The sequence below is a fragment of the Bos mutus genome, chromosome 4 (assembly GCF_027580195.1).
Source record: "Bos mutus isolate GX-2022 chromosome 4, NWIPB_WYAK_1.1, whole genome shotgun sequence".
Lineage (NCBI taxonomy): Eukaryota > Metazoa > Chordata > Mammalia > Artiodactyla > Bovidae > Bos > Bos mutus.
Window position 1 is genome coordinate 36,702,708 of NC_091620.1, and position 13,465 is coordinate 36,716,172.

General features: G+C 39.8%; 1 protein-coding gene across 1 annotated transcript in view; it reads right to left on the bottom strand.

The window, feature by feature from the left end:
• AMPH (amphiphysin) overlaps nt 1–13,465 on the bottom strand; it is a 216,549-nt gene that overhangs the window by 76,356 nt on the left and 126,728 nt on the right. The window contains exons 4-5 of the mRNA XM_070369336.1: nt 12,684–12,778; nt 9,001–9,096 (exon numbers count right to left, since the gene is read on the bottom strand). Coding sequence (XP_070225437.1) covers nt 9,001–9,096; nt 12,684–12,778 — 191 coding nt within the window. The remainder of the gene's footprint in view (nt 1–9,000; nt 9,097–12,683; nt 12,779–13,465) is intronic.

A 13,465-nucleotide genomic window follows, 5' to 3' on the forward strand; every position in this document is an offset into this window, starting at 1 on the left:
TTAGAAATATCTGAGGAGCTTTAGGAATATATTGATTCCTAGAGACTTTCACTTCTAGTTAGGCTATAGAGAGCTGCAAAGAATATTACTCCCACACTAACAAGAAAAAGTATCTGGATAGTCTACAAAAACATAAATTGTCTTGACTGTATCAGAGACATAAACTCACAAGCCAATAAAGCCATCTGAATCCCAAAGAGGGATAAGTCCCTGTAGGGAGAGATGAGACACAAAAACCATTTCACCTTTGGTGGGTAAAAGCTGTTGCCAACCCAATACAAGCGGACAAGTTCAGTTCAGTTCAGTCACGCAGTCATGTCCAACTCTTTGCAACCCCATGGACTGCAGCATGACAGGCCTCCCTGTCCATCCTGGAGTTGACTCAAACTAATGTCCATTGAGTCTGTGATGCCATCCAACCACTTCATCCTCTGTCATCCCCTTCTCCTCCTGCCTGCAATCTTTCCCACCATCAGGGTCTTTTCAAATGAGTCAGTTCTTCGCATCGGGTGGCCAAAGTATTGGCATTTCAGCTTTAGCATCAGTCCTTCCAATGAATATTCAGGACAGATTTCCTTTAGGAAGTGGACAAGAGATCAGCTAAAATTTTAACAAACTGTTAAAGATCCACTGGGGGCTAAGGTGTCAGTTTGGAATAATAGCTGGGTGTCCAAGACACAGGGGAGGGACTTCCCAGTGGCTAAGACTCCATGCTGCTAATGCAGGGGGCCCAGGTTCAATCTTTGGTCAGGGAACTAGACCCCACATGCTGCAATTAAGAATTTCACAGGCTGCAGTTAAGAGTTCAAATGCTGCAACCAAAGATTCTGTGTACTGCAACTAAGACCGGCACAGCCAAAAATAAAAAGACATGAGGGTAACTTGCAATTATGAGCAAGCTCTTTCCTAGGGCTTCCAATGGATTCTACCAGAGTTTGGGGAACAAGACACCCCCTTGCAGTGCAGGTGAGAATGAGGTGATCTCTGACTGCCAAGGGGTAGACACAAAGCCCTGCCTATTTCCTAGGTTATTTTTCTATTTACAAAGCAAAAGCTTTATGTCACTTGACGAGGAAACAACAGATCTTCATGTCCAGAGACACCAGGCAGAGATGCTCCATTCTGGGGAAGAAGCAGAAGCAAAACCAAACTAACCCTGGGAAGGGACAGGAATCCCCCAGGTCCATCAGTTCAGTTCAGTTCAATCGCTCAGTCGTGTCCGACTCTTTGTGACCCCATGGACCGCAGCATGCCAGGCCTCCCTGTCCATCACCAACTCCCGGAGTCCACCCAAACCCATGTCCATCAAGTCGGTGATGCCATCCAACCATCTCATCCTCTGTCATCCCCTTTTCCTCCCACCCTCAATCTTTCCCATAATCGGGGTCTTTTGAAATGAGTCAGCTCTTCACATAAGGTGGCCAAAGTATTGGAGGTTCAGCTTCAACATTAGTCCTTCCAATGAACACCCAGGACTGATCTCCTTTAGGATGGACTGATTGGATCTCCTTGCAGTCCAAGGGACTCTCAAGAGTCTTCTCTAACACCACAGTTCAAAAGCATCAATTCTTCGGCACTCAGCCTTCTTTATAGTCCAACTCTCACCTCCATACATGACCACTGGAAAAACCATAGCCTTGACTAGACGGACTTTTGTTGGCAAAGTAATGTCTCTGCTTTTGAATATGCTATCTAAGTTGGTCATAACTTTCCTTCCAAGGAGTAAACGTCTTTTAATTTCACAGCTGCAATCACCAACTTCAGTGTTTTTGGAGCCCCGAAAAATAAAGTCAGCCACTGTTTCCACTGTTTCCCCATCTATTTCCCATGAAGTGATGGGACCAGATGCCATGATCTTAGTTTTCTGAATGTTGAGCTTTAAGCCAACTTTTTCACTCTCCACTTTCACTTTCATCAAGGGGCTCTTTAGTTCTTCACTTTTTTCCATAAGGGTGATGTTATTTGCATATCTGAGGTTATTGATGTTTCTTCGGGCAATCTTGATTCCAGCTTGTGCTTCTTCCAGCCCAGCGTTTCTCATGATGTACTCTGCATAGAAGTTAAATAAGCAGGGTGACAATATACAGCCTTGCCGTACTCCTTTTCCTATTTGGAACCAGTCTGTTGTTTCATGTCCAGTTCTAACTGTTGCTTCCTGATCTGCATATAGGTTTCTCAAGAGGCAGGTCAGGTGGTCTGGTATTCCCATCTTTTCCAGAATTTTCCAGTTCACTGTGATACACATAGTCAAAGGCTTTGGCATAGTCAATAAAGCAGAAATAGATGTTTTTCTGGAACTCTTGCTTTTTTGATGATCCAGCAGATGTTTGCAATTTGATCTCTGGTTCCTCTGCCTTTTCTAAAACCAGCTTGAACATCTCGAACTTCACAGTTCACGTATTGCTGAAGCCTGGCTTGGAGAATTTCAAGCATTACTTTACTAGCGTGTGAGATGAGTGCAATTGTGCAGTAGTTTGAGCATTCTATGGCATTGCCTTTCTTTGGGATTGGAATGAAAATTGACCTTTTCCAGTCCTGTGGCCACTGCTGAGTTTTCCAAATTTGCTGGCATATTGAGTGCAGCACTTTTACAGCATCGTCTTTCAGGATTTGGAATAGCTCAACTGGAATTCCATCACCTCTACTAGCTTTGTTCGTAGTGATGCTTCCTAAGGCCCACTTGACTTCACATTCCAGGATGTCTGGCTCTAGGTGAGTGAGCACACCATCATTATTATCTGGGTCATAAAGATCTTTTTATACAGTTCTTATGTATATTCTTGCCACCTCTTCTTGATATCTTCTGCTTCTGTTAGGTCCCTACCATTTCTGTCCTTTATTGAGCCCATCTTTGCATGAAATATTCCCTTGGTATCTCTAATTTTCCTGAAGAGATCTCTAGTCTTTCCCATACTATTGATTCCCCGAGTCCATAGGATATATTAAAAAATAATTGCAATAAACAGAAGGGTGGGAGGAAAAAAAAATCTCAACCCATAGGGGAGGAACATAAAACATTCTTTGGGGACTTCCTTGGTGGTTTATTGACTAAAACTTGGGATTCCCAATGCCAGGGACTTGCGTTCAATCCCTGGATCCCACATGCCACTACTAGGAGTTTGCATGCCACAACAAAGATTGAAGATTCCACGTGCCACAGCTGGGATCCTGCACAGCCAAATAAATAAAGAAAGAAATATTTTAAAAATAAAAACTTCTTGGACCTAAGATCTGACTTCTATAACAAGAAGAGGTTTGATCCCACCTGGGCAGGGGCAGCAAACTCCTGCTTAGACCAATCACAAATGTGAAACTGGCTCTGCCTAAGACAGACCAGAAAAGGATAACATAAGCAGCCCTGCCCCACTCCAAGTCCACCACTGAATAACAAGAAATTGCTGCTTACCACTGGAGGAAGGATAAATGTATGGGTTTAAAGCCCCTCTGCAATACAGGCACACAAGGACTCCTGAAATCTGATGGGGAACAGGAACACTAATAAAAACTCTCTGGCATGCAAGGACCCACCCAATGTGGGTCAAAGATGCAAAAACTGGACTTGACCTCAAGAGTCTGAAAATATTATAGATGTTAGTCTATACGCTCAAGGCATTAGCAGCTCTGTTCTGGAGGAATCTGAAAGCGATGGTGCACTGAAAGTAACAATAGCAACAATGAAACTCAAATCCAGCTCAAGCTGCAATTAGCTCTTACATTAACAGCTTGCCAACAAAGAATGCCCACTTCCAGGCATACATATTATTTCAGTCTTCATTCTTCCATACATGGAGTCTGGCATTCAATCAAAGATTTTGAAACACATACATAAAAAAAAAAACAAAAACAAAAAAGGCCCATGAGAAAGCACAAAGCAATCAACAGAAACAAACCCAAACATGACCCAAACGTTGGAAGTATCAATCAGTAATTTTAAAATAACTATGACTAATATGTTAAAGTATCTAGTTGGAAAATTAGACAAAATACATAAACAGGTAATTTCAGCAGATACATGGAAACCGTCAAATGAAATCAAATGGAAATGCTAAAGACAAAAAAAAATTTATGTATCAGAGAGGATACATCTGTTCACTAGACATAAAAGAGTTGAGGAAATAAACTGTACAGTTGAAGCTAATTCAAGAGAAATTATTCTCTTTAAACCACAAGGAGAAAAAAAAACAAAACAGAATCAACCACAAAAGGCCTCTAATACAATATCAAATAGTCTAACATAGTGTAAATTGGACTTCTCAGAAAGAGATGAGAACAAGAGTCAGAAGAAACATTTGAAGAAATAATGGCTGACAACTTTATGAAATAAGGGAGCCATCAAAATTCAGTTCCAAGAAACTCAGAATCCCAAAAGAGAAAGATACCAAACAAGACACAGCCAGCTATATCATAGCCAAACTGCTAAAAATCAAGAATAAAGAAAAACAGCAAATACAAAGGTAAGAATTACAGAAGACTAATTTTTAGAAACTGTGCAAGCTAGAATACAATGGAGTGGTATCTTTTAAGCACTGAAAAATAAAAATCAACAGAGATCTTAGAATTCTATTCCAAGTGAAAATACCTCCCAAAAGTAAAGATGAAATAAAGATTTTTTTTTAAGACAAACAACATTTGGGGGAACTCACTGCCACATAAGAACTGCAATACCAAGTGGAGCTGTCAAAGAAATGAGTATCAGAAATAATTTAAAAAGAAAACAAAAAACAGGCACATAAGATTTTGTGTTTTTTTTTAATTTTTGACTTTAAAATGAGTTTTTCTTAATACTTATTTCTTTATTTATGGCTGCGTCCGGTCTTAGCTGTGGCATGCAGGATTTTCACTGTGGCATGTGGGAGCGTGTGGGCTGTGCAGTTTGCAAAGTGCGGACTTAGTTGCCTCGTGCTATGTGGGATCTTAGTTCCCAGAACAGGAATTGAACCTGCATCTCTGGCATTGAAAGGTGGGTTCTTAACCACTGGACCACCAGAGCAGTCCCATCTCCTTATATTTTGAACCTTTGTGCCCTCACTTGCCTCACTCATTCCCTGCTCCTAACTCTGGGTTAGTACTATTCTAGCAGTGCCCAGGTTTCTGTGACAGACTCTGTCGTCCAGATACTGTCTGTCCTGCTGTGCTCCCCCTCCACGCTCCCTGAAGGAGAGGTGACAGGCACCGTGAGGCAGTTACTCTCATTTAGATACTTTCAATCCCTTTCACTTGACTCTGCACAGACCACTTCCAACTGGTGTTACCGAAAAATTTGGCTGATATACCACATTCACTTAAAATATGCCATGAATTAGTCCAGGCAGAGCAGAGAGAAGTGTCTGATAAGGTGACAAAGCTCATTATTTTTAGCAAATATCTGTTACCTCCCAGGAAGCATTGACCCTTGAGGCAGTGGCCTTGTGTGACGCTATGGAAACTCTTACAAAACTCTGTTTGTGGACTTGGGTGGGGTGGGAGTGAGGAGTTTCCTTTAATATCTTCCAAGAAGCAAACCTGGATTCTTTGAAGACAAATTTGATTTTTGAAAAGCGTTAAAATTCAATTACTTCCAAGCCTGGGAAGGTACACTGGATCATCTTATTTTTTGTTCACAAACAAGAAGTGAAGTAAATAATGTGAGTCATTTTCTTGTGTAACTGACAAGTCAATTACAGAGTTCAGCTTACTGTGGTAGAAGTTATTATTTTGAAGGCCATCACTCATTTTGATGCACATATTTTTGTGTTTGAAGAGCCAATCTTATTTCCTTACCTATTTGATATTTGGAAAACCTCATCTCCTAAGTAAGGGTAGAGTTAATACACCACAGCTTTTACAAAGAAAATGATACAATTCTAATTTAACCATCCAATAGTAAGTTTTATTAAATAAATTTACTAGCTTAATAGTAAATGGTTTTTGTCTTTTTAAAAAGATTGCTTTTTATGCTGACCATTTTTTTTAAATCTTTATTGAACATGTTACAATATTCCTCCTATTTTTTGTTTTGTTCTGGTGACAAGGCATGTGGGGATCGTAGCTCCCTGACCAGGGATTGAACCTGTACCCCTGCATTGGAAAGTGAAGTCTTAACCACTAAACCACCAGGGAAGTCCCAATAAATAGTTGAACTAAGTGGTTTATTTAAAAGTACTTCAGATTTCCCACTATGAATTGACCTTCTGCAGCAAAGAAAATAATTTACTGAAATTTTTAAAATTTCAACAATACTCCCAATTTGGCATTCATTTTGGCCCCCCGCTCTAGATATATGCTTAGTGGCTCAGGCGTGGCTGCCAAGATAAACTCTAAACTGCATTTTACAGTAACAGCTCACAGCTGTAAGCCTGCCTGGGTTAGTGACAAGCTGGCTCTTATTACAACACTGATGTTAGATGTCAGTGCTGTATAAAAAACTGTAACACCAGGTGCCCTGCCAATCACAGTTGGAAAAGTCAAACATCATCCCCTCATAACTGGTACTTCATAGTCTTTGCTGATGGGTTGCAGTAAATATTTGGAAATCTGCCTGAGGTTACACACAGCTTGTTGATATTAACAAGAGTCAAGGAGGTTAACTGTGTCCCAAGCTTTGAAAATTCTCCACTGTATTTTTAATCATAAGCCCCTTTTCATCAATAACCCATTCATTATATAAAAACTCAACACTCACTTTATGAAACGATGGAGTCTATATCCACTTCTAACTTCCAGCCACTGGGTAAATACATACTTCCGTGTATTTTCATAAAAGATAAGTCTTTCAATCACTAGAAGCAGCTGTCCCACCTACTCTCCAACTCCAAATTTTCTCTTTTCCAAGATAAACACTGCTGTTCCCTTCACTGTTCATCATATGAAATGCTTTTGCAATCCTCTATCTTGGTTGAAACCCTATGTGTATGCTCTAATAGTCTAAACATGACTTCACAAAAACAGAGAGAGAGATTATGTAGGTTCTTTTCATGATGCAGGTAAAACCATGAAATATATTTCATTTATCTTCAGGGCATGCAGCTGGAAAAATGATTCCAGATCTCTCTTATAAAGATGTTTCAGTAAGTGGAGGATCATTTTTATGCTTGCCCCTCCACCACATGGACCCCAGGAAAAGTAAAAATCCCACTGAGTGTTTCAACAAACTGAAAACATAAACCAAAATAATCCATCAGGAGTTTATTTTAATCTATGTTTCAACATAAGTAGTTCTGTGTCTATTTGTCTTCTGTAATTTTACACCACTCCTAAAGAGAATGGCTAATTTCCAAATAACTTGCTGGGAAGTACCATAGCAAATAACAAATAATAAATGCTTCACACTTCTTTTGATGGCATTAAGTTTTGATCCTGAAAGAAACCCAACAACTTTTCAAATGTGTTCTTCTGTAGGCAATCACAATTTTCATTTGCTTATTAAAGTCATACTATCAAATATTATCTGAATAATTTAGACAAGTTGTGAAGTTCTTTGAAATTTTCCAATAGGAAGACAAACTTTTCTTTTACCTCCTTCTGACTTATTGGAAATTGATTTTCATGAAGATTAATTACCATCCAATAAACAATATTCTAAAGTGTGATGATAATTCTGAGAATCTTTGCTTCATAAACGCTGCAAATTCCAATACAAAATGTCAATGCCTATCAAAGTATCTGAAGATGTCTCAAAATGCACTCTCTGTGTACAGAATTTTAAAATTTATTAAAAAACTTTTTAATTCTCAGAAAATTTTAAAAACTGACTTAAAATCTTTTCATTAGGATGTAGTTATATAATGACTGAATAAATTGTTCTGCTGCCTATGATAATAACATCACTGAGAACTGATATCTAGATTTGTTCTCCAGGATATTTTGCCAACAAGGCTAATGTATCTAGTCTGACTCACTTAGGTTCTTGTCTGGTGCCTCTGGCTTCCCCAAAACACACTGAAGTATTAGCCAACTAGCATTAGGCATTCTGTGCAGGGCCAAGGAAATGAACATCATTGATTTCGGCCAAGAAGTTTCACTATGTTTCATGGCCAAAGCCAGTTCACACTACTGCAGGTATTTTCCTGGTGTTTGGCAATGTCTATAAAGGTTAGGCAACCATGCCTGGAATTCTGTTCTACAGACTGTGAGCTAATAAATGGGTATTGTTGTAAGCTTCTAAAAAAAAAAAAAAAAAAAAGACCAGGTTAAAATGGAACTTTACATCAAAGGTCACCTACTAATATACTGCAAATACCCATGGATGGTGGTTTACGGCTCCTTGATCTACAGGAAAGGCAGCATGTGGCTGTCTTACCTTGAAGTCCTCTTTCAGCTGGGAAAACAACTGGAGGGTTGATCTATCAAAGCTACCATTTGCTATCTACAAGCCTGATGGCTTAAAAACCATCTTTACCTTGAGAGTCAATTCTGAAACTGTGATACTCAATCCTTCATTTGTGTATTTCCCTTTCAATGAATCCAACTGTTAAATAAGACAAATGTTTCAGACAGGATATATTTAGATCCAGATGCAAATGTATTTGAAATGCTTACATCTTAAGAACGTGCAGGTGTGCTATGAACATATACAAAATACAGAACAAAGATCAGATTTTGCTTTCACATTTGCCATGAAGTTTCTCCTTTCCTCGTGACCTTGTTTATCCTAATGGAAATTCTTGTCAAGTCCCATATAATAAAAAGGTTTGAACATAGACTGAAATTATTTAGTAGCTCTGATTTATGATCAGGTGTGTGTATATATATATATATATATATAGGATTAAAAAGAATTCTATAGAGAAATAAAAGATGAAGCAGTTCATTAAAGGGGAAAATCTTATTTCTGTAACTATATTTCATTTTATACTGATAGGAACAGAATAAAAATCCCACACTTAAATAGGCACAAAGTTTCTGTCTTTGATGTAAGCCTGAGGACTTTTAACTTATCTCTTATCCACTTATCTCTTGCCCATTTTTAATAAGTACATGCAACCATTAAATTCTTCCCTTTGTAGACACAGAATAAAATACCTTTATGTCGGGAAATTGGCCCAGATAGGTGTCCAGTGTCAGCAAGGACCCATCCACTAACTTCTGATGGAAGTCTTCCCACAGCACATCACATTTCTGAAAGAAAAAAGGAAATAAAGAGATGAATGCAGAATTATTTTAACTGGATACCTTTCACCAACTTCTAAAAAGCCTGAAACTATAAAATCAGATAAGTACTAGTTCCTTGGATAGTAAATGGTAGAAGGAATGTGGATTATTTAAAAATACTTTAATTTGGCTACCATTTCTAAATTTACAATACTGAATATATAGGTTACCTAAGGGCTCAGCTCATTTAAAAATGCATTTCTGCTTCTGAATTAATAAAGAATGTATTCAACAGAAACTTCAAAAGGCTCCTGGTGTTGGTGGTTTAGTCGCTAAGTTGTGTCCGACTCTTGGCAACCCCATGGACTGTAGCCTGCCAGGCCTTTCTGTCCAAGGGATTTTCCAGGCAAGAATACTGGAGTGGGTTTCCATTTCCCTCTCCATCAGAAGGCCCCTTATAAATCCTTATAAATGGATTTTGGGGCTAAGAGTCTGAAGAAATCCAGTAAAACAGCTTGCTTCTGAAGCAGTCCATGAAATTAGAAGCCACTCCATACAAACAACAAACCATTGCTGAAGCTTCCACACAGACAGCAGAAAACTTATAGTTACACTGGAAAGGGCCCTCCCATGCATGGAGTACCAGTTATGATAAACACAGTGACTATCAGATATTATGACTGTTATGACTACTACTGTCACTCTGTCAAGTCATAGTTGCTCAGATACATCCGACTCTTTGTGACTGCAGGCACTAAAGCCTGCCAGGTTCCTTCTGCCCATGGAATGCCCCAGCCAAGAATACTGGAGTGGGTTGCCAGGCCCTTCTCCAGGGGATCTTTCCAACCCACGGATCTAACCTGGGTCTCCTACATTTCAGGCAGATTCTTTACCATCTGAGCCACCAAAGAAGCCCAAAAGTGAAAGTATTAGTTGCTCAGTCGTGTCCGACTCTGCAACCCATGGACATCAAGGCAGCTGGTTAAACACTTTACTTGTCTGTGTGTGTGTGTGTGTGATTTAATTCTCACAATATTCTTTTTTATTATTATTTTATTTTTAAACTTTACAATATTGTATTGGTTTTGCCATATATCAACATGAATCCACCACAGGTATACACGTGTTTCCCATCCTGAACCCTCCTCCCTCCTCCCTCCTCCCTCCCTGTACCATCCCTCTGGGTCGTTCCCAGTGCACCAGCCCCAAGCCTCCAGTATCATGCATCGAACCTGGACTGGCGACTTGTTTCATATACGATATTATACATGTTTCAATGCCATTCAATATTCTTATGAGGAAAAGTCTTCCTGTTATCTTTATGTAGAAGAGAATGCTGAAGCCCAGAGATGATATACAACCTGGCCTAGGTCATGTAGCTGGTAAATGACAGAGTCTGGGTTCAACGCTTGAATGTGAAGCCACGATCTGTCTCTGACACCAGGCTGCCTCACCAGCACAGGGTTCATATCCCAGCTTTGTGACTTTAGAATGAGTTTCAGCTTACCCAATCAAGGGAACTGACAACATAAAGTGCCTCACAGAATCCCAAGAACATAGCAAGTGTGTAAGAACATCACTCCATATTCTTCCCATCACTACATTTGGGGTCTCCTGACACCATCTACCCTTTCTTTCTCCTTAGTAACACAACCTCCAGTTTCTGCCAGGCACATGGCCTCCTAGGACACAGACCACATTTATCAGTCTCCACTGCAAGCTACTGTAGCCATGAGACTAATTCTGCCAACAGGAGGGACTTGAAGGCAACATCCTTAAAGGGAGGTTTGTCCTCCACGCTTCTTCCTTCCTGTTACTGGAAGACAGAAATGAGTGCTGATAGCCAGAGCCAGACAGTCACTTGAAAGCAGAGATGACATCAGGGATGCAAAGATGGGCCCCTGATGGTCGTGGGTTCCCCCACCACACATGGGCTGCCAACCTTCAATGTCCATTATGGGAGAGAAGTTTCTGTCTTGATGAAACCACTTTTTAATGGTTGATTTGCTTCTTTTTCTTTTTCACCCTTTAAAATCCAGTTCTAACTGTTATAGATCCTTATTCAAGAATTTTATGCAGCCCAAAAATTTAAATCCATTATACAAAAAGGCTTATATTCTATCTGAGCAGACCCTCTGAACATGCGGTGTCAGGTGCTTCAGCTTCAAAAGAGCTCATATTTGGGTCAGCAACTGAAGATTCCCAAAATTCTGGAAGCCACAAGGACCAAGGTAGGATATCAGCTGTTTCCTTAGGAATAAAGGTCAAGATCGTGGCATTTGCCACACAGAGAATCGTAACACAGTGTTCTGAAAAGCCATTTATGCAAGCTTCTATCATTCCCTTAAAAAGTCTTCTTTTCATGATGAATTTTAAATGTTACACCTCTAATCAGAAATTTACAAAATGAGGTAAGCCTTTAAAACATGCTGTTGAAACAGTGTCTTTATATTTAAGAAATATGAGAAGATGTAATTACTCAAAACAGCATTGAAAAATGGTGTGTGGAGGCTGATTTTGCCCAATTCACATCCTGAAAGGTTTCAAAAGAAGTTAACAGAGCTAACAAGAGCCTTATTCATTAAAAAACTAATCTCTGTTTCTATCACAGTCATAACAAGATTATGATTTGTGATCAATATGGGAGTGTCAGAATTTTCAGGGAGCAGCCCAGATGAGTTGTTAACCCATCTTTCCAAAGGCTGCATAGATGGTCAGCATGTCACCTACCAGACCTTCCCCTGGGTTGTGGAGGCCACATCTCTTAGGTCTTCCATGCCTCATGAGAAGCAACAAGCTCCCGTGAAGTGGGCATGACAAACAACCACTCTTTGTTTTAACAAAGAACTTGGTCATGAGAAAACTCCCGACAGCAGGATTCCTAACGTCTGTAACAATCACATGCACTGTGCACTAGGTCGAGAGTGTGAGTACACAGGCTTTCAGTGTGTTATTAGGAGGTAAAATTAACACTCTCACTTTGCAGATGAGGAAACTGAAGCCAAAGAAGGTTAAAGAACTCACCCAGTGTCACATCCCATCCTGCCTTCCTCAAAGCAACAGTAACTACTTTCTTGCTTTCCAGAGCCAGACAGCCCTGGGCTAGACTGCATTTTAAGTGTTAAGACATGTCTTGGGATAAAGTATTTCATGAATTAAATTTCTACTGGCAAGGTCTGTCCTTAGCCCTGCAGACTGGCGAATGGACCAGCTGGTGGTCAACTGAAACAGATCCTCTTCTCAGCTCCTGTACCTGCTTTCAAGGAGGGATGGGGAAGTAGGGGCAGTACATAAAATCATGTCATGAGCCAATTCTCCTGCTGAAATGGGCTAAGAAGTGTAGTAAGGAACAGAAAAGTGCTACTCTTATATTGAAGAAAAACAGTCTTTAACTCCCAGCTTTCTACCCAAGTGGTTTTATCATCATGTTCACTCCTCACTATGAGTTTGGATCAATCTGGATGGCGGAACTGCACAGTGCCTTCTGGGTACATGGTGTCCCCTCCTGATTAGGGCCATGAAGTGCTGAGAGGGGATAAGTTGAGTGAGTAGGACATGGTGGGACCCACAGGGAAGCCATGCTGGGCCTCCCGAGCGCTGTGACCGGCTCTCACCTCGCCAACCATTTTCACATCTTCACGCCCATACCAGTCAGGCTCATAGACTTCATGCAGTGACTCGGTAAGCTTCATGGAAGCCTCTTGCATGCCTAGCGTTGGAGAGAAACAATTCCTGTTAGAGAGAGGTGGGTGAAAAGTCTCTTCCTCCTTCCCCTACTTTTCTAAGTGAGAGGGAAAATCTTGAACACTTGCTAAATGTTTAAGGAAAAACTGGGCAAGTACAGCTGCTATTTGCATTTGTAGTCACGTCTTTCCTGATTCTGATTACAGCATGCACCTTCTTGTATTTACAATAACAGTGACAGATACAGGATCTTAAAAAAATAAATGAATAAACAAGGCATTCTATTCTGAAAACAATAAGTCCTACTAGGCTTGCTGTCACTTGTTAAATGATGTGAAACCATAAATGTACAGGCCACCTAGAGCTCTTCTCTATAAAATGACAGAGTCCTAGAAATTAATCCCAAATGAATTTGAATATTAGAAATAAAGCTTTTTTTTTTTTTTTTTGAAGCAGACAGAAGCACCATCAACAGGATTTTGGGGCATAATATTTGAACTGTTTTAAGGGGCCTAAATTTAAAAAAAATTCTTTTTCCAATATCAAAAGCTATATATACAGTTTTAAGTTAGAAGGCTCAGAGAACTTCAAGTTCTTCAGTCTATGGGTCAGAATTTTAATTATTGGTATAATTTGGTATGTTGCAAAAATATGGTTTATTAACAACAGTAAAGATATAAAGTTTCCCAGTGCAGCATGGTGATATAAAGTG